This window comes from Zonotrichia albicollis, chromosome 8, assembly GCF_047830755.1.
Source record: "Zonotrichia albicollis isolate bZonAlb1 chromosome 8, bZonAlb1.hap1, whole genome shotgun sequence".
In the NCBI taxonomy this organism is placed as follows: Eukaryota; Metazoa; Chordata; class Aves; order Passeriformes; family Passerellidae; genus Zonotrichia; species Zonotrichia albicollis.
Window position 1 is genome coordinate 28,107,027 of NC_133826.1, and position 21,730 is coordinate 28,128,756.

At 41.2% G+C, this 21,730-nt stretch overlaps 1 protein-coding gene across 2 annotated transcripts in view; it reads left to right on the plus strand.

The window, feature by feature from the left end:
• The window catches only part of XPR1 (xenotropic and polytropic retrovirus receptor 1), a 112,447-nt gene that overhangs the window by 61,385 nt on the left and 29,332 nt on the right, over positions 1–21,730 (plus strand). For both annotated transcript variants that reach the window (XM_074546397.1, XM_074546398.1), the window contains exons 3-7: positions 6,165–6,266; positions 13,024–13,247; positions 17,345–17,494; positions 18,307–18,390; positions 18,870–18,951. In XM_074546397.1, coding sequence (XP_074402498.1) covers positions 6,165–6,266; positions 13,024–13,247; positions 17,345–17,494; positions 18,307–18,390; positions 18,870–18,951 — 642 coding nt within the window. The remainder of the gene's footprint in view (positions 1–6,164; positions 6,267–13,023; positions 13,248–17,344; positions 17,495–18,306; positions 18,391–18,869; positions 18,952–21,730) is intronic.

The following is a 21,730-nucleotide window of genomic DNA, read 5'->3' on the forward strand; positions in this document are numbered from 1 at the left end:
TTCTGTAACTCTATTTCTTCAGGAAGGTTCCAACTCTCATAGGTGCCCTCCTCATACAGGGCACCACTAAATGTTGAGTTTTATCTTTTTGTTGTTGCTGTTAAGGTTGAGATTAAATGTGTGAGATGGTATTTTTTGTTTGAACTTAGATGTTTATTAATTCTTACCTATATTACAGTCTCACAAGTCGTGGGTTTGATAGTATTTCATTCTAATTAGCTAAAAATGGAGATGTATTTCTCTTTCTACAAGGGTTTATGGATAAACTGTCTAATTGAGAAATGATACTTAAATTGTTTTTAACTTAATAACTAACTACTCGTGGCTTGTAATGTGGACTTTTTTATTTAATTATACAATGCTACTTGAACTCATGAAGAAGAAGGTGAAGAGGAAGGTAAAGAAGAAGGACGAGTTTCTGCTCTAAAACTTCTATCTTGCTGCATATTCTAAAACCTTAATTTAAGTTTTCCACCATATGATATTGCACACTTGTGTTGTACCCATAATCTCAGTTTTACCACTCAATTTTGGAAGCCTTCTCCACGGCCTCAGGTCAATGCAGTGTTCTCTTGAGGGTCAGAGCCTGGCAGCACAGAAAATCTGAAATTCTCAGCATCTAAGGTTCCAGCAGGAGTGAGCTGTTGTCTCATTTAGCACCAACTAGAGATGCAGAGGACAGTTCAGATCTCATCCATACGAGGCTGGAACATCTCTGCTTTCCTGCACCTCTGGTGTGCAAAGTGTGCTGTGTGATTTTGTGCAACCACAATTGCTGCTCTCCTGCCTTGCTGTAACGAAAAGCAGAGCTGGAGGCAGCAGGTGAGCAGCTGGGGGAATGTCCTGGTGTGATCCTGGTTATCCCACAGAGCTCTGGGATCTCTCTTTGCATCTCTGCCTGCTTGGCACCGCCAGCAGACGTGGCCTGGGCAGGTTCCTGTGTGTTCCAGCTGAGTAACTCAAGCCTGCTGCTCTCCATTCTTTGTCCTGAGGAAAAGGTCAGGGTGAAATGTGACTCTGAGTTCCTGTTGACTGGCTTTCCTTCACCCTGGGCTGTGTGGCAGTGTTTCTGGGCTACTTTATTGGGAGCCTGCTGCAAAAACACACGTGAATCTTCACTTCTTTCCTTGAAAAGAGAGAAATTTCAGAGTGGGGAAAGTGGGTGTTGATGTCCCTGTATGGTGTCACCTGGCAGGTCTGTCATCCTTTATTATCAGGATTTTTATGGTAGCTTTTGAAATACTGCTGGGCATTTGTGCTACTTTTCTTTAATTTTTTTAATCACTTTTAAATTTTTTAATAACTTTTTCATTTTCACTTTAATTTTACTTTCATTTTTAATAATTTTTAAATTAATTTTCTTTAATTTTTTTTTTAAAGTTTCTGCCTAGCTGCCCTTCGAATCTGAGCTCTACCACATAGGCTCAGTTTTATGATTCTCTCTCTGAATGGTGCAGAAGTGAAGCATTAGTGACTCTCCTGGAATAGCTGACACAGACTGGCACTGCCTTCCTTGCTTCCAGGAGTTATGAGAGGTGGATTCTTGTTTAAAGAAGAGCACCTGGAAACTGCAAAACCTTGGAATTGTCTCCTCGCACGTGGCTGCTTTGTGGCCTGGTTTTTCTGCACCTGAAGTTCATAGCAGGACTCTGTCATTGCTTTGGAATCTGTGTTTACAGAGTCACTCCTATAAATAATTTATAGTAGACACTTGGTTGGGTGTCTAGCTTGTAGGCATGTTGTGGAGGTTGCTTTTTCTTTCCAGCCAAACAAACCAGCTGTAAGAATCTGGCTGGTTTTCCTTGTAAGATTTCAGTGATAGAGTCTAAAAACTGAGGCAGCAGGACTTGTATCAATCTGAAAATTGTAATTTCTAAAGGTATTTTGGAATAGGTTTTGTTCAGTCGGGGTCAATTGGTAAAGAGCAACAAAATGGTGAAGCAAAACCTGAGAGAACTTGTGTTGGTAACTGGCAGCAGTTAAGGCAATAATTTAATAACCAGATCTAATTTGGGCTAAAGGATTTGTTCAGTGGAGAGCTGTGCTGGCTCACCAAAGCAGGTATAGCCTGCTTTGAATTTTCTTGACATTATTTTTCATATCAACTAGCTCAAGAAGCTTCTTCCCTGATGATTTGACATTAATTTGAGGTCCACTTTTGGTGGATGGAATAAATTCCAGAAGAGATGCACACCATTACATGTGTAGGGTGGAATAACCTGAACACAGATATTCCTTTATTTGCAAGCAGATTTTTTTGTTGTTGTTGTTGTTCCTTTATTTATTTGGCTTCCTTCTTCTTCCTACAGCAAGAATAAGTCCTAGGAAGAAATTTTTATAGCTGTACTTAAAGCATGTGAAAGTCTGTACAAGCAAACTTTTATTTGTCCCAAGATAGGACATAAAAGTTTCAGTAAATAATCCAATTTGCAGCTGACCCAAGTGAGAAAGGGATTTGCCTTGTGGAAAAACTTTTCCTTTGGAAAAACACCCCAATAAACACCAGGAGTGTGAAGATAATCATCTTTATCCTTGCATTAAGGGACTTTACAGTCTGATTATTTTTACCTGCAGAATTTCGCTGTGCTGTGTAAAAAGGTTGGGGAAATGAGAATTTTGGTGCTGCAGATCTGTCAAGGGTATGAGAGAATTGTGATGGTTGAATAGACAGACAAAGCTGATGGGATTTTGGAGACAGATCTATGTTTTCATTATAGTGACCCACTTTTTAGTGTCTTGAGTAGCAATAAAAGTGGCTTTTTCTTTTTTTTCCCTAGTGTGCCATTGGGCCTAGAAGTCTAAGTAGTTACTGTCTTTATAGAATCAAGAAAATTAATTGTTTTCTAATTTTTTACTAATTGTTTACTAATTGTAATTAACAAAAAATTGTTAATTTTTCATAACAGATCTGTTGCTGTAGTCCTAGTTGAGTGCTGGGTACAGCATGTGGAAAAATTAAAAAAAATTAGTGTATTCAAAGTGGCGCTGATGTTAAACTTGTGATCACGTGTTCAGTATTATTTGATGTGTTTAATGCCAATGTTGAGCTTGATTTTTATTTTTATTTCACTGACTAGATTTCAGATGCCTCCTCATAAATCAAATTGCCTCCTCGGTAGCTAAAGTGTTGAAATAATATTACTCAGATAGAGCTGTTTTGTGGCAAACAGAAGGTGATTCAGAGAACTACACCTGTGCTGATCTCATAACAAAGCTAATTAATCTTTTTTAATTAAATGCTCTTTAAAATTCAGCATGATAAAGAGTAGAGGACTTATTAAAAATGATTATTTTAAAGGGCACTGCTCTAAAAAAATACTTTTCCTGGTGTGTTCTTGCAAGGGAGTGAGTGATGCTGATCATTTGTTTATAGACTACAGCTGCAGAAAATGAGAAATTAAATGAAAAGTTGAGAGGAGCACTGAGAATTGAGTGCTTGGGACAACTTAGGGATGTAATTTGGATGTTATTTTTTCAGCTTCAGGTTCTGTTTTAGGTGTGCCAACATCTGAGCTGTCTACAAACCTAAAAATTAGGGGGAGCAGATCTAGATTGCTGCTGCTTTGGGCTTTGCAAGTAAAAGCAAGAGATTTGCAGGCTTCCTGTGGGTTTTTATTTAATTCAGGCCGGGGAGTCCATGGGAGGCTGAGGTCTGGAGGGTGCAGTATTGATCAGACAGCCTGCTTGGAGCTGAGGGTGAATGGAGTAGGAATGCTATAGAAAAAGAACAAAAGGAAGGTTAGGCCAGCCCTCCCTGGCAGCTGGAGCTGGATGCCTTTTAGAAACAGCCCCTGTTGTCATGGAGCTCCTGAAGCCAAGGCCAGGACTCTGGCACTGCGATTTTCTCATGGCAAAACAGCCTTGTCCTGTCCTAGCCTTGGGGGGGAATAAATAAATGATTAAATAAATAAATAAAGGCAGTAGCCTTGACAGCACTTGTCTATTATTGCAGCTCAATGGCTGAACTGCAGGGGGACCAGCACCAGCCTTTTCTTCACACAGAGATTCCTGATTTTTAAAATTTATTTATTTATTTTAAAGCCTGGCATCTACCCTGGCCTGCAAAATATCTTTTACAAGGCAGCATTTGGCATTTGGAGAGGGATTTTGAATAGTTTATGTAGGACTTGCTCTCCTCTGAGTCAGCAGTGTTTTGAGGTTGAGATAGAGACCTGAATTCCTAATCCCAAGGATTTTGGAAGGGCTTCCAGTAGGAGCTGGTTTGTGTTCAAAGCCCATTTTCCTGTTCTAAACTTCAGATTATGGTCAAACTGTTCAACACACTTATTTATAATTCCTTGAACTGGTCAATAGTTTACAAAACAAGATACTAGTAGTGTTATTTGGCATTGATTATGTTAGTTTACCTCTATGTTGCTTTACTGAACTTTTAGAAGGTGCTGTTTTGTTTGCACAGAAATATTCATGCTTGACTTTATTGACAAAAAGTATATTACATGATTAAAGAGATTTTGCTTTTGTTTTTTTGGGTTTTTTGTTTGGTTTTTTTGTTTGTTTGGGTTTTTTTAATCCTTTGGTAGTGACAGAAGTTTAAAAACTTGCTTGGTGTAACTATTATTTTATGAATGTACTGAAACATAAAAGCAAGTGTGGTGGAAGAGGTTTGGAAGAGGAAAGCAGTGAACCTGTGTGCTTTTATTTCTTTATGGTTTATTTTTTAAGTGCAGGAAATGATGGCTCTCCCGTGTCAGAAAGCACCTCTAGCTAAACTTTTCTGCTAGACCTGGGTAAACTCTTTGTGCTGGAGAATTTGCCTTTCAGGTCCATCTTAAAGAGTCAGCTCTGCTTTGGTACCTCCTGATTATTATTACTTGCATTTGTGTGCTTAATATCAGAGCCAAACCAGAAGAATCTAAATGTTGAAATTTTGTATTTAAATATTCTCTTGAGGTTGGTTTTACCTAGAAATTGATGCTAAAAGAAAAAGATTTCTTAGTTATGACAGTCCAATATGTGTATGTGAGAGTGAGTAAAACTTCACTGTAGTCAGTTGTCTTCTCAATTTAATAACATTTATTTCAACATCTGTTTGAATCTGGTAGAATCAGCATCCCTGGAAGTGTTCCAAAAACATGGATGTGTCACCTGGAGACATGGTTTAGTGGTGGGCTTGGCAATGATTGGATTCACTCATCTTAATCCAACCTGAAGCAATTCTGTGGTCTGCTTCTCAACGTTGTTGAGACCATAATAAAATCTTAATTTTCCTGTTTGTGTTAACACTAACCCTTGCAATCTGTGAGAGTGTATAAAGATTCAGGGGCTGCAACTATGGGAGAGTATGAAGAGTCTGCTCTGCTTCAGCATTAGGAACATTTGGTTTTTGACAGTACTGAAATTGGTAATTATAGCCTGTCTTGATTTTTTTTTTACTCATTAAACTAATTTCTTAATTACTAGAAAATGCATTCTGTCTTTGAGATTCTGCACTATATTCTTTATTACAACAAGGTGACTGAATAGCTGCTTTAATTTCAAGTTTTGACTTTAATTATGGAATTGTATGTAGTTCTTGCAGAAGAACTAAAGCTGTTCCAGAGCAATGGGGTGAAAAAGAGTTGTGGATCTGATGACAATCATTATCATTTAGGCCTTTTCCTTTCAACTGTGCTTATGAGAAAAGCTTTTATTTTCCAGGAGGGAAGCTTCCACACAGTTTTCTGTGTGGATTTCTGTATGGATTTTAGTTTGTATTGTTTGTATTTGAAGGATTAGCCTGATGACAAGGTGGGAATGGTGGCTGAAGCCAATGAGTCTTCCTGGAAGATCAGGTGAAGGCTTCAGTTAAAACCTTGTTTTTTTCCTTCTGAACACAAATGTTTGCCAAGTTAGAGTGAACACTTAGGGTCAGCTTCGGTCTTTGAGGCAAAAATGGAGTTGTGAGGTCTGAAATAGCACTTGGAGGATCACAAAAAGATGATGGGAACTTTGGCCAGGATGCTGTTATGAGCGTGTCCTTCTCTGTCTTGGTGCAATTCCTTTGATAAGCCAGTATGTGTTCCCTCCAGCCCTTTGGACTTGGTTGTTCTTCTTCCTCTGCATGGCAAAGGTGGTGGATTTGCTCTGAAGAACTATTTCCACTTGTAAAATTGTCCCTATGTCCTTCTGTTCCAACTTCTTTGTTTTTCTATTTTGTTTTGTAGACACAGATGAGGACACGGTGAAAAGATGTTTTGCCACGTTTGAAGAGAAATTCTTCCAAACCTGTGAGAAAGAACTTGCCAAAATCAACATTTTCTATTCAGGTAAGGTGCTTATTTTGTGTGTATTTGTGGAAAATTCAACAACAGAAAAAGGGCCTGAAGGTCCCAAACTTTCAGGATAACCACAGTGGTGAGGCAGGTCTGCCATCAGGTAATTAGAGGGTGAGTTTGTGTGGAAAACTGCTCTGGTTTAATCACAGATCTGGAGCTCAACCCTGGTATTAACCTGGCTAACCCTGCCTGGAGGGAGAGTGAATGGCAGGTGATTTCATTTCTTTGAACTTTCAAGGTATCCTGCTGAACTTTATGGAGATGCTCTTCAAACTAAAGGGCACAGTCTTTCAATTTTTATTTTCTTAACAATCTCCTGGTGACATTTGAGGTGCGCTGAGCCTCCTAGCTGATGTTTCCTGAGCTTCTGCAGGAACAGCTCTCATGGGCTTGCCTGTGTATGATCATCTTGATGGGTCCAACAAGTTTTTTAACACTGAACTCTCACTAAAACCCCTGCAGCTTTCTGGAGTACAAAATCCAGCAGCAATTGGGTTGTGCCAATTGGGCTATGTATTTTGAGTAAAAATGTTGTGATGATAAGAGTGGACATTTCTAGGTGTCTTATACCAAGTGCTGGTTTTTGTTGTTTCCTCTGCAAAAGTTGCCTTCCCATCCTATGTTTTGAAAACAACTTTAGAGCGGGTTAATTGGAAATTCACCCTGTAAAATTGCTACAAAAGGCTTGGTGTGCTCTGGCTCCTCCTGCCATTACACTTCAGATGATTTTCAGCCTCTTTTGGTGAGGTTTAAAATGGGGTTTCAGCTAAAAAAGCATTTAAATGTAGATACAGCCGTGCATTGGCTTCCTCTTAATGTGTTGATTTATTAACTTGGTGCTATAAACAGGATTTGCACCACAATATGGTAGCCTTTTTTAGTTCTGATTTGAATCTGATAACAAAGGCACAGCTGAATTGTGCAAAAATATTTTCATAACCATTGGGTGCTGACTTTATTGCTGGCTGTTTCACTGCCAGCCAGGATCTGGGTTGTGAACTTGAGGAGAGCTGAAAGCAAATGATGGATGCAGTGGCTGAGCACTGCAGCTTCCCTCTGCTCAGCTTCCATCTAGGGAAGTAAATCTCCTTGGGGCTGCCTGTTCCTGCTCTCCCAGCTCCCTGCAGCACAGTGGGTGTCAGGACAAGAGGCAGCTTTTTAGGTAAAATTGATATTTTTTATTAGGTCAGCTGGGTTTTACACTTTATAGACATTTTTCTGCCTGCAGTTCATACGTACCTAACTCAGAGCACTGCTCTGTGTTGTTTCCCTGGGAGATCTTGTGCTTCTGTCCCAGACCTGAGGGTTTTATGCTCAGAAATTTCCTTTCTGAGCCATATCAGATGCTGTGCACTGGGAGCTAGACTCTGTGCAGGAAGTTCTGTCAATTTAGATGCACAATACAGATTATAATTTCCCCTAATGAGGACCTGCTGCCACACGTGCACCCACATGCACACACCCATTCCAGCATTGTTTAAAATGGCATTAATAACATAGGCTAGGGTTGGTTTTTTGGTTTTTTTCCCCAGCTAGCTGTCATTTCAAAAAGTTCCAGGAGAGAATACATGTAATTTGACAATCTCCTGTGATACGATTAAAATAAGGCTTTTATTTGCAGAAGAGCGACGTGACTTTCATAGAATGGAAACCCTGTTATTAGGGTTATTAGCATAGAGCTGCAGCAAGAAATGTTCCATCAGTGCTCCCTACCCTTGATCCTGTCAGAAATTTGTCATGTTGGACCCTATTGTAACTCCAGGCATGTGTTGGCTTGGATTATGACCTGGCACATCTTATTTATTATAGGTTTGTTACACAGCTTATTACACCCCTGTCTTTACTACAGTAAATATTGTTCATTTTTCAAGAAAATCAAATTTTCTGTTGATCACTGCTTCATTTCCTCATCATCTTTCCCTAGGCTGAAGGCTCCTCAGTGAGCATCACCCACAGCACAAACAACCTCATCCTCTTGGGGTGGCTTGCTCCTGAACCCCAATTCCTCCATGGAACACTGCTGCAAAAGCCTTCCCTTGCCCTTCCCTGTGTGCTCCCCTCAAATATTCCCTTAATTCCCCAGCCCATCATCCCAGCTCAGTGAAAAGGAAAACTGCCATTAACTAAATCAGATTTGATAAAAAATTTGCATTTTTTTTGACTGTGCTCAAGAAGATCCACAACCAGATGAAAGACAGAAGAATTGCAGTAAAATTTTCAGATGGTTCCAGCAGAGGAATGCCTAGTAAATGCTGCTACACTCTTTTTACTAATAGTTCTAATATATTGGAATTATTTTACTAATAGAAATAAAACAGAAGTAGAAAACAACCATATAAAACCCTACACAACAGGTTACAAAAGTTACAAAGCTGGCCTGAGCCACATTTCCAGCACTGAAGAGACTAATAAGAGACTAAATAAGCCAATCTACAACCCACAAAAAAAAAGACTAATCTCTTAAAAATAAATAAAAATAATCTCTTTTAGAACAACAAGAGGTTTTATTATTTAATATTATTCTTTTTTTTTAGACTAGTAAATACTTTACCTATAAAATAAACAATTTTCCCCACTTTTCTCCAAAGAAGTATTTTTCCTGAACCACTTAAGAAAAAACCTGATTAAATCTACTTTTGATAAACCCCTTCAGTGGTTCTCTCCCACATTTACCCTAAACCAAAACACTATTCAAGTGCTAAAGTTTTGGTTTGTGTTTGGGATTTTCTAGATGACAGGTTTGTTATATTTTAAATCTCCATCATCAAGACTTGGCTAAACAGTAGCCAGCAACATTTCTGTGGTTAATTCAGGAATTGTTATTTGTAGGAAACCCTGGCTTTAAATTGAGAAGCAAAATATTGAACATAAAATGTACAAGTAGGGAAGGGGAGGAATGCTGAAACTAAAATGTGTAGCTGGCAGGAGGTTCAGGCTGTTGATCCCCTCCTGTCTGGTGGAACAGCCTTTGATCACACCCATGCCCATGTAAATTGGGATCTGGGGGGAAATTTTCCTGGTTCCTTGGTGCTACACTCTTTTTTCCATCATCCTCATGTGTGAACTTTGATTTCAACTTGGAAAATGAAGTCAAAAACCAGCTTGGAGCTGCGTAGTGGAGGTGATAACACTTTAGGCTCTTTCAGTCAGGATTTTAGCAGCATTTTTTGGGCCAAGCTGCTGATTTATGGCAAGCACTTTTGTTGAAGTCTGCCACTATTGGGTTTGGATTTCTTGTTAGTCTTGGCCATGAAATTACACTTGAGCTGAGGGCTCTGTGGGCATCAGGTCATGCAAAATGCTGCAACACAAGAGTGGTTCCAGTTTCTAAGCTTTTTTTTTAGCTCTCTTGTGTGACTTTTTTTTAAAGTCACTTTTCAGAATGTTAAATTACTGATAGACAGTGCTAAATTAGTAGCAAGGGTATATGACACTTCAATGATTTTGGAGTACACTGCAAACTGAGAAATTATTTCTATTCTGCTTTGCTCTTTCCCTGGGCAATTCCCTAGGAGCTTTTCAGAACAGCAGCACACTTTGTTTTGTTTTGTTTTGTTTTGCTTCTGCATTGAGTCTCAATGGTAAAAAAATCATACTTTAATAAGAAGAAATGATTTGTGGATGGGATAACCAGAGTCAGTGCAGGAGAGAGAAGGTGGTGACAGGATGGCTGCTTCTCAGGAGAGGGGCATTTTTTATGGATAGCTGCAGTCATAAATATGAAACATAAATATTTCAAGGCATCATATTTTCTTTAAGCATTGTGTTACTAGGCTGACGGATGTTGGGATTTTTCTGGACATAGGGACAATGGAACAGTGCTTTCAATTGAAAATATTAATTTAAACTCTTCCATATCTACTGATTTGATTTAAAGGAAATTTCAGTGTATCACAGATGGTTTAATAAATGTTTTCAATATAGAGAGTGAACTTCTGAGCTTTATTGATATGAAGGCTTTTGATTTGAACAGATATCTGTTCCTTCTTCCCCAGGGAGTTCCCAAAGTGGGGAGGGATTATTGTTTTGGCAGTCTGATCTTGTTGTGGTAAATATTACGTGGTTGTAGGCTGTGGGCAGACAATCCTCACTGTGGCAATTCTCATTGCCTCTGTTTCTGTGGAAGTTGGCAGAGAGGAGTTGCCCTTTCCTGCTTTTTAAATCTTCTTCCTTTAATAAAGTTCATAAGCAAGAAGTTTAGAGTTTCAGGCTCCTCTGTACTTGATTTTCCATATTGATCCCCATTTTCTGTTAGGAAAGGCATTCTCCTTCTGGCAAATACCTCATGCACAAATGTAAAATTATTTACAGAGTAGTTTTGCTCTTAAAATTAAGCAGAATTGAGTTAGACAAAGGAAGAGTAAATCAGAGTAAATCTGAGTGGGGAGCAATTGAGAATTGTCATTGAGTTATGTAAGATAATAATGAAGAGAATTATGCTGACATCCAGGAGGCTGTTGGGGCAGAGCTCTGTGTGGTAGAGGGACCTTGTGGCTCTGTGGTTTGTGGTGCAGTGCTGGGTGGAGGTGGCTCCAACACTGTGAACCTGGTCAGCATCCTCCTGGCCAACACCAGCACCCCATGCTCTGTGACCCTGCTTATCTACAGAGATGCCAAAGCTGTGACTGAAGCTCAGCAGGGGGAAAAAGCCTGGAAGGAACCAGTTGTACAGAACAAAGAGAATGACAATGGTCCTAACTGTGCTAATTTTACCTTTAAAAGGTTGTTATTTAGCCAAAAATACTGTTTTCTGAGAGTACATAAAGCAGCATGTTGAAAGGAACACCTTCTTCATACTTGAGGTGTGAGGAAAAGAGAGAGACTCGTTCTGAAAACACATAAAAATGACATTTCAGTGCAGGCTGATGGCCTCTTTAATCAGTAAATAACAAGGCAATGCTTCTAAAGTGAGGAAAAGAGGGATAAATTATTGCAGTGGATCATGTAGAGCAGCCAGCAGCGTTGTAACTCCTGATCAAAGCAGAGCTGTGTTTGTCTGTCACTGGGAGCTTGGCACAGGGGCCGTGCTGCTCTCTGAGCAACAAAATTCAGTGTCACATTTGAAGTGTGGGGTTTGTCTTCTTTGATTTCCCTACTGTCACATGAAAAGATAGTAAACACCAAGTCAGTAGTGGGTGCACAGATCTGAAAAACGCTTTGCTTACTCACTGTCATGTTTCATAATATTGTCTAACAGGATTTTTCTCTAATGCTTCTGGTGCACTTGATTTATGTGGGAAAGAGGAGCAGCTTTTCTGTTGTGCTCAGAGTAGATGTGTGGTCAGTGCTTTGGTATTTGGATGAGACCCTAAATGAAGCAGAATTTATTTAGGGTCCAGGCAGTGTGGGGAAGCTTGCCCCACTGTCCTTGTGCTGGTCCCCAGGTACCTCTTCCATCCCTAACAGGTATTTGTGTGGTGCTGGACTGAGATCCTCTAGAAATCAAAGCTGGGATGAAAGTTGAGATGTCTCAGTTACTGGCTAATGCTGCTTTAGTCTGTGCTGAAGGGACAGCCTCTTGATTTTGACCCTATTAATTGTTTTTTTTTCTGGAGAAGTTGTGTGTTTTACGTAGGTTTAATGAGGAAAGCTTCCTCTTTTTCTCTACCCCTGTGAGACCACATCTGGAGTTCTGCATCCAGGTCTGGGGTTCACAGCACAGGAAGGACATGGACCCAAGAAGGACAAAGACCCATTAGAGTGAGTCCAGAGGACTGGAGCTCCTCTGCTCAGACAGGCTGGGAGAGCTGGGGGTGCTCAGCTGGAGAAGAGAAGGTTCCAGAGATCCCTTACAGCCCCTTCCTGTGGCTAAAGGGTCCAAGAGAGCTGGAGAGGGACTTGTGACAAGGGCTTGGAGTGCCAGGACAGGGGGGAATGGCTTCACACTGACAGAGGGCAGGTTTGAATTAGACATTAAGAAGAAATTGTTCCCTGTGAGGGTGCTGAGACCCTGACACAGGTTTGCCCAGAGCAGCTGTGGCTGCCCAATCCCTGGAGGTTGGACAAGGAACATGTGGGAGGTGTCCCTGCTGAAGGCAGGAGGTTAAAACGAGGTGTTCTTTAACACAGGCAGTCTGTGATTCCATCCTGTGACAAGAGAAATACGCAGAGCAGGGACGGAGGGCAGGTTTGAATTAGACATTAAGAAGAAATTCTTCCCTGTGAAGGTGGTGAGACCCTGGCACCTGGCACAGGTTTGCCCAGAGAAGCTGTGGCTGCCCAATCCCTGGAGGTGTTCAAGGCCAGTTTAGACAAGGAACACATGGGAGGTGTCCCTGCCAATGGCAGGGGCTTGAAATGAGATGATCTTTAACCCAACCAGTCTGTGATTCCATCCTGTGACAAGAGAAATACGCAGAGCAGGGACAGAGGGCAGGTTTGAATTAGACATTAAGAAGAAATTCTTCCCTCTGAGGGTGCTGAGACCCTGCCCAGTGAAGCCATGGCTGCCCAATCCCTGAAGGTGTTCAAGGCCAGGTTGGACAAGGAACGTGTAAGAGGTGTCCCTGCTGATGGCAGGGCTTTGGAATGAGATGGATATTCTTTAACCCAACCAGTCTGTGATTCCATCCTATGAAAAGAGAAATACACGGAGTGCTTGAGATACCGCGCGATGGGGAAGGCCGCGCAGCACGGCGCGTTTCACCCACAGGCACATCACTGGGTTTTTGGGATGTTTTTGATTTTTGGGGTGTTTTTGGGGCTGGTTGGGCCATCCCAGGTGACGTTTCCCTCTGGCTGCCCACAGAGAAGCTTGCGGAAGCGCAGCGCAGGTTCACCACGCTCCGCACCGAGCTGCAATCCACCTTGGAGGCACAGAAGGAGGCCAGCGGGGCCTCCACGCTGCCGCGGCGCCGCAAACCCGTCTTCCACCTGTCCCACGAGGAGCGGGTCCAGCACAGGAACATCCGAGACCTGAAATTGGCCTTCAGCGAGCTCTACCTCAGCCTCATCCTGCTGCAGAACTATCAGGTACCCGCCCAGGGCGGCGCGTCCGCAGGGCCCTGTGTGTAAAGGGCTCCGTGCTTTGTGTGTGATTTGGTGCCTCAGGTTTGAGCTTTTGTGGTTTTCACATTCTGTGCTGCTTTGTGTGTGGGTGTGAGCTTCGTAGCAGGGGATGGTGAGCTCTGTGCACAGAGCAGGGAGACAAAACAATTCCTGCTCTAGCTGGGGACCAGGGACAGATGATCCAAATCTCAGCACCAAGAGCACAAACAACGTGGGCTGGAGAGAGAAAAACAAGCAGGGTGGGACTGCATGGGCTAAAGCTTTAATTGGACAATTAACTCCAATGGAGTTAATTGGACCAGAACTTATAAAAGTGAGAGACCCCATGACCACTTGTCCATTTTGTAACCATTTTGGGTTCATCTTGGTTGTAGCTCTTGCTGAGCTCTTGTGCTGCCCAAGGTGGATCCATTGAGGCCTTTTAATAAATCCCTACTTTATTCTTTAGCTCTGTCTAGCCTCTGTTCTAGCTCAGCCTGCGCAAGGCATCACCTTGACTTGCCCCACTCCATTTTTCATTTATTTCTTCCTTTTTGGGAGGCCCCTGAACACTTCTAAAGAAAAGGCAGGTAGCAGTGCACACCTGGTTGCTTTTAACTGAGCTAGGAGTGCTAAGCTGACCTGCTGAAGGACTTTTCCTTCTTCCTTTTCTGGGCTGGCTGACCCCAGCACCTTTGTCCAGGCAGGACCTCTTCCTTCTGTAGTGTGTTGTTCTAGGCAGGGCAGGTTGGGGAAGAAGCTCTTTTATCTTATATTTGTCCTGAAACTTGAAATCCCAATGTTCTGTTTTCTCTTGGCGTTACCATGGTAGTGGCTGTGACCTTGCTGTATCAGAATTTCTTGCTAAAACATCAATTTAAAAAGATATATATTTTGATTTCTGCAAGATACAGGCTCATTTGCCTTGAGGTATGAAAACAAACCAATCTTTAGTTGTACTTAGATTTTTGGCTTGGTTACAGATGCTGATCTTGTTCCAAAAATCTTGAAATAAAAATCTGAAACTGTTAATATTTTTTTGGCTGGGCTACTTCTTCTAGAGTTAAATGCTCTGAAATGCTTTTAAATGTTTTACTGTGAGGGGCTCTAGCTTGTTAAATAAGAGTGTTGGAGCTTAAAATGACTGCATCTGTATTTAGATTTTTGACAGATCTTTACTGCAGAATTTTACTAAACAAAGTTCACAGAATAAATTGAATACCACTCTGCTGTATGGACAGAACTTATTCTTCCAAGATTTTTAGTATTTGTACCTCTCCTACAGTGATGTTATCTTTGAGCATGTGTCTGGAAACTCTGAGTTTCTTAATAAAGTGTTGTAACTATTGGTGGTAGTTCCTAGTTCAAATTCCTGGGAAAGGTGGAGTATCTGTGTCTTCTTAGGAATGGAGTGAAGCAGCATCACCTGCTGTGATTTCTTCCCTTACATTTATTTTCTCTTTTAACAGAGGACAGTTATACTTTTAATTACAAAAAATCAATTCTGAGGCTTGATGAAGAATTTAAATAGGGGCTAACATTGATTATTCCCTTGGGAAATCTTTTCCTACTATTCCTCAGTGTAGAAAGGCAGGTTGCACACTGATAATTTTGCTTTTTGGTACCATGAGTCCAGACCCACTGTAAGTCTACTAAATATTGATCTAAACCCCATCTGGTTTTTCACACTTTGCAGAGGCAGCAGAGCTGCTTTCTACAACATAACTCCAGAGAGAGAATAAGAAAAATTCCCTCAAATTGGTATTGAAGTTGAGGACAAGGAATACAAACACAAAACCAGACACAAAACTAAATCCCAGAGTACTACTGTTGTTAATCACTCTTGAGCTTAGAGTAAAACAATGAGGAATATTCAAGCTCTTGCAGTTTTGGAGAGAAGAAAAAACAATAACCTGGTGGGAGGATAATGTACCTGAGCCCTTCATGTAGGAGATAAAAAATGAAATCAATAGCAGCATTATAAAGATCAAACTGGTTTTGATGAAATGCTGATGCCTTGATTTGGGTTACAGAGGAAGGAAAATCCACCTGAAGCAAATTCCTCAGTCTCTTAGGGGTGAACAAATGCATTCATTCCTGAGGTGCACAAACCAACTGTCAAATGCAGCTATGAGCAGTCTCCAGGGCAGCTCTTGCATGTTTAAATGATTAAACTTCTGATAAAATTAATTTATACTTACCAACAATGTATTATTCTAGAGTGTGTATGTACATAAAAAAATCTATCTTTGAAATGCTGTGTTTTAGGACAAACAAATGCTGACAAATTAAGCATATAAGATTTAGTTACTTATTCTATATATAATATAGTGCATTTGTTGAGTGAATAATAGAGGCTGAACCAGTTTTATTAAATTACCTTGCTGGTGCATTTCCTAATATATATGAGCAAAGATATTTGAGTGTCCTGCTTGATTCTTCTTGATGTTGCATTATATTAGTGCTTAAGTTGCAATGTTTGTTATTTGTGGAGAGTTTTTGGTTTGGTTTTATTGTTTGTTTGTTTGTTTGGGGTTGTTTTTTGGCTTTTTTTCTCCACAAAATGCAGCAGAAATGGAGGTCAGGCTTGGAGAAGGCCCCTTGCCAAATAAAAGCAGCAGGAATAGCAAAATATCAGGCTGCAGAAATGATGTTTGTTCTGTTCCACAGTCCCATCACTGTGTGTTCCTTGTCAGAAGCATCACTGTGACCAGCAATGCTTTTATCATGCACTTTGAGGTTGCAGAAATTTTGCAGCCAGAGGATGAAATGCCCCTGGAGAGGTTTTAGGGTGTCTGGTATAAACCCATTCCAACCAGATTTAGGCTGGGATTGTACCCATGGCAGATGAAGGGATGTTATTTCAGGCCACAGAAAGGTCCCTGACCAAAATCATCCTTTTGTTGCAGTTTTTCGTGTGAAATTTCTGCTCTCCTTGGGGTGGAATGCTGGCTTTTCCAATAGAAAGTAATTAAAGTCTCTTGTCTGCAATGAGGCAGGTCATAATTGCTTTGGCTTCCTGCTCCTGTCTCCACAGCCTCATTTCCCACCTAGATGGGAGGGTCTGGCATTAAATCACTCTAAGCATAATTACATTGGAAATCATTTCACTGAGTAGTTGGTGTCTCTCCCCAGGGCATTCGATTTTGCTGTTTTCTCTGGTTTTCTTTCCAAGCTGCTCTCTAAGCTTTTTTCAGAAGTGAGTCTTGCCACAGTCTCTCTGTGCTTCTGCTGTTGTTTGAATGAAATACTGAATTTTTTAGGCAGCACTTCCTGCACAATGAAATGCAGGATTGCAAACACATCGTGCCACAGCAATTGCTGCTGTGTGATGAGCTCTGCCTGTCCTAGGTACTGTGCATGGGTGTTGAATCAGGGATCATCTATAACTTGGAAATCAACAGTTGCTTCTTGTTTTAAGCCTTGAGTGCTTGTCTCTACAGACTGGAGAATTACATCTCCCACATCTGCAAGCCTAAGCTGGTTTTGCAGTCGTTGTGCAACATACTCTGTGAAAAAACATGCTGCTGGGGGGATGCACTTGTCTGGATTTAATCTGCAGCACTGACAACTTTCCTATGAAGATTTCCCTTCTATAATGAATTTACCTTGAAGGACTTGATTTGAAACCAGTGTCAAGTTTAAAGAAATCAGTAGCTTAGTTTTTTTCAGGAGAGAAAACCCCTTAAGGGTTATTTGTCTTCAAGGTAGCATCAGGTCACTTCTTGCATAAAGGAGGAAGGTGGAAGTGATCTGGCTTTTCAGGAAATAAAAAGCTTTAGGTAGCTCCCTTTTTATGCCACATTTTTTTATTTTATTTGTTAGGATTATATATTCCTTATAATCAAGTAAGAACTCAGAAACTTCCTGACAAGGAATGCAATAATTTTGATTCCTGTTAACGATTGATTCTCATTTTGATTCTTATTAACAATTCCTTTGTCGCTAGCACTGGGGAGAGAACCATTTCTCTTTCTTGGGAGATGGCTGGGGTTTAAGAGATGGCAGGGGTTTAAGAGATGGCAGGGGTTTAAGAGATGGCTGGGATTTAAGAGCCAGCATGTTCTTTCCCTTGCCTGCAGAACCTGAACTTCACCGGCTTCCGCAAGATCCTGAAGAAGCATGACAAGAACCTGGAGACGACACGGGGCGCGGAGTGGAGGGTGGCCGAGGTGGAGGTGGCTCCCTTCTACATCTGCAAGAAGATCAATCAGCTTATCTCCGAAACAGAGGTGAAGAGGCTGGCCAAAAATCTCCTCAAAAATGGGGGTTTGGGCACTGCTGGTTTCTGGAAGTGTTCAAGCATGTTCAAGATGGAGCTCTGAGCAAACCTGTTCTAGTGGAAAGCATGCATGGCACAGGGTTGGAACAAGATCTTTAGGTCCCTTCCAACCCCAAAGTGTTCTATGACACTGTAATTCCCATAGTGTTTTGCCCTCTCTGTAACTTGCATTTACCACCAAGATGGGTAATAATTGATTTTGAAATGCCATTGTGTCTCTATAGGACACAAAATAACACGACATGGACATGCTAACCTTTCAGGGTAAAAGAGACTTTTTAATTTCTGACTCCAATATTTATAGATTTCCAAAAGTGACAGTGGATTGGTGGGTGAAAGTGCCACCACTCCAATGACACTGGACAAACCACCAGTGCATCAAATTTCTCCTCCTCCATAAAAGACTGCAAAACAAAAAGTTATTTACATAAAGTGTGTGAGAAAGTTCGTTAGAAGAATGTAAATATCAGAAGGCTTAGAAAATCTCAAAAAATCAGGGTGACACCACTGACTTCTGGCACTGCTTACATCAGTATGGGTATGTTCTCTTCAGCTGAGAACTTCTCCCTTGGCAAAGCCTAGTGCAGCTTTAATTTCTGCCATGGAAGAACTTGGTTCACCATGCTGAGCTTTTCACATCTTTGTATTAAAAGAATACCGGCCAGGGCTCACCTCTAACATGGAAAGCAACCTTTAGGTTTGGTTTGACCACATGCTCATCATCCAGGTGACCTTCAGTGGTGTGTGTCTTTGTCTCCTCAGGAACTGGTGACCAACGAGTTGGAAGATGGAGACAGACAGAAGGCAATGAAACGTCTGCGTGTTCCACCCTTAGGAGCAGCTCAGGTGAGACATGGGGGTTGTGGAGCAAAGCTGCTCCTCCAACTTGTCAAAGTGCCAAATCAGATTCAACATCTGAAGGAAACAGTGGAAATAATTGATGTGAGCGTGCATGGGGCAGGGCCAGATAATCTGCTTTAGTTCCGGAAGGTTTGGAAATAGGCTACTGCTCCTGATGCATGCAGACAAGGTAATGAAGGGAGGAGATAAATGCTAAAAGGAAATTTGTACTAATAAAAGCATATGCTTAGTGCTTGTGCGGTCTGGAATATTTTTCAAGGGCCACTAAGACTCCCAAGCTCTGTTTCAACATGGCAAGAATATTACACAGCATTTACAGTTTAAAAAAACCTCACTTCAAAAGCAAGAGTGCAATCAGGGGTCAGGAGCTTGTGTTTGTGATTTTAAGTTGGCTCTGCAAACTAATCTGACTGTGCTGATAACCTGTTTACCTCACCTTAATTCTGCTGTGGCTTTGTTCACAGCCTGTACCAGCCTGGACTACATTCAGGGTTGGATTGTTCTGTGGGTTGTTCATTGCACTGAACGTCACTGTCATACTTTCAGGTAGGTGTCCTGCCATGCCTGGGTTTGGGTGGATTCTCCTCACTTAGGGAGCACCTGGACCTGGATGTGCTGGGTTAAATCAGATCCATATCACATTGGTGTGAACTGCTCAGCAGTAGGTTGTGGTTTTTCTCATGTTGTATATGTCTATGTTGAGCACAAAAATCCTTTTCTTCTGGTTTCCTCCTTATTTTTGGAGGGATATTCTGAGGGTGCAACATCTATGTGTAAGAGCAGTTTTTTGTTGTCATTCTGGGAGCACACAGCCCGTGCCCACCTTGAGACAGGTGCTTGTAGAACTTGAGCTTTGCATGGTGTTGACTCCCTAAAGAAAAGACCACCAGACACAGAGCCATGTGACCAGATGCCACTCGGGATGCAAATCAGGCACTCATGTGGAAATTCCTAGAATTTCAATGCCTGGAGTCTGCTAATGGAATTAATTGACTTTTTCTTATTGGCAGTAGTTGGCAAGATTGTTTAAAAGCTGCACTTAATGGGTGCATCTCTCAGGCCCTGGCTTTATTCTGCCTTATGCCTTCTGAGTTTGGCCCCTGATTAGAGTAGTACTGCAGATCCAGACACAGAGCTTAATCACAAGCAGCTTTACTAATTGTGTGTGTGATTTCTGGAGTGTTGTAACTTGCTTAAGCAGTACAAAGGAAAAGGCTTAACAAATCAACTTACCAGCTCTTGCATTAGGGAAAGCCCATGTCTGTGTTTTTATGACTTAAAAGAATTTTTAATCGGATGTTTTTGTAATTGGATCCAGCCATCTCTTGGGATAAAATGCCTCTGTTTGAGGAGCTGTTTGCAGTGTTTCCTTTTTGGTCTTCCCATGGTAGAGGAATGAAGTTGACCCATCTGCATGAAGGCACTGTTTAATGTGTAGAAACTGTTCTTTATTCATAATTTCTGTTACTTAAACATTTGATCTCCTTGTGAGATGCAAAATGATTGAAGCCGGTTGTGTTTGTTCTCCCTCTCAGTGCTAAGAATGAAAAAGTGAGGCAGCTGTGAGAGGGAATTCATAAAAATGATTCTATAAAAATGATTATATCTCCAGAGCAGGTGTTACTAACCCAGTGTGGGTAATAGGTGTGTTGTATCAGCAGGCATGATCTGATAGCTGAGCATTACTGCAGATATTGGGCAAAAACCTGGATTCCAAGTGCAGAGTGGGTGTTTTTAATTGACCCATAGTTTGCTAACCTCTCAGCTGCTTTTGCCAAATTGTTTGTGTGATTTGATCAGCTAAGATAGGATTTTAGTGTTCTGTGTGGAGAATTTGTGAAACAGCATCAGAACATGGCTTCTGATGTAAGCCAGTGCTGCACTGCCTGATTTGAAAACTGCAGCAGCATTTTACAGAGATGAGTTCATCCCCACTTGGGGTCTGTTAAAGGCTGCAAAGTTACAAATGGATCCCAGAAGGGTGGCACCCTAAAGAGGACAAATTCTGGGGCTTCACTGTTTCTGTATGGGCTTCTCTAAGTGCCAGGCTAGTGTGTAAGTAAAGTTGGAATTTCACAGAAATGTGCATTCATTTTATTAGCCAGAAACCCGAAAGGTTTCATGCAAAATCTCAAACCCTTACCGTGGTCCTGCTCTTTTTGAGAATTAGGCTGCCATTAGATTTGTCACCAGGGATATTTTCACTTCTTAGTCAATATTTTTGAGGCTACTCTGCCCTGTTTGGAGTTTTGACCAGATGACCCATTGTGTTTCCTTCCAACCTTACCCACTTTGTAATTTCCCTTGGTTTTCAGGTAAAAATTTGAAAGTCTTTCTTTGCAATTCCACATTTAAGACTTAATTTCACATTTAAGACATGTAATTTCTTTCAGCTTTTTTTTTGGGGGGGTGTGTAATTTCTGTCCAAAAGTTGACTCTGTTTTGCCTGAATCCAAGAGTTTAAAGTTTTAAATTTAAAGCAGCAGTTCTGGAGTAATTTTTTATGCACAGCTTTTCTCTGTAAGTTATGTAGTATAAAGTGTAGATGCATGAAATTCCCTATGGATTTGCTTTCTCTGAGAAAACAGTTTGAAAAACTTGGGGCTATAATTCAGGCAGATCTGTGGGAATAAATTCTCAGCCTCAGTTCTGTGAAGTGCAGGTACTTTCTTTTACTCCTCTTAGAAAGCTCATGGGTGAGAAACTCTTAATGAAACTAAAACTGAGGATTGAATAACTTTATTTTATTTATGCTTTTCTCATCAAACCTGTGCCTAGTGACCAGTCCTTTGCAAAAAGGTTGAAGCTGGAGAAAGCTGCTGCTGTATAAGGCTGTTCATGGTTTGAAACGAAGCACATTTGTTTCCAAACCCCTGAAAACTGAACAAAGGAAGCAACAGGCTTTCCAGCACTGCTGCCTTGTGCTGGGATTTCTCTTTGGGTGGGGCTGGGTGTTGTAATGCTGGCCATGAATATGTATTGCATTACCATTGTACTGAGACCGGTGATTAGGAGGGTTTAGCATTGTTTTAAATGCTGTAAATGGTTCCTCTTGGTTTTGTGGGGAGATGAAGTGTTTGTGTATCTGTCTGTTGGGATTTCATCTCTATTAAAGCAGAATATTTAAGTGTCTCTAGTCAGATTTATGCTGGTGCTGTCCCTTGTGCCTGCAGTGTGAGGCAGGGACGCTGCTAATGACTCGATTACAGCAGCTGGAAAGGGAATTTTCCCCAGGATGCTCCTAAATCCTCTCACAGGCTAGGCAAAATTCCTCCACTTGCTGGAGCATGCAGTTGTGTACACATGTACCCTGTTTTCTCAGTGT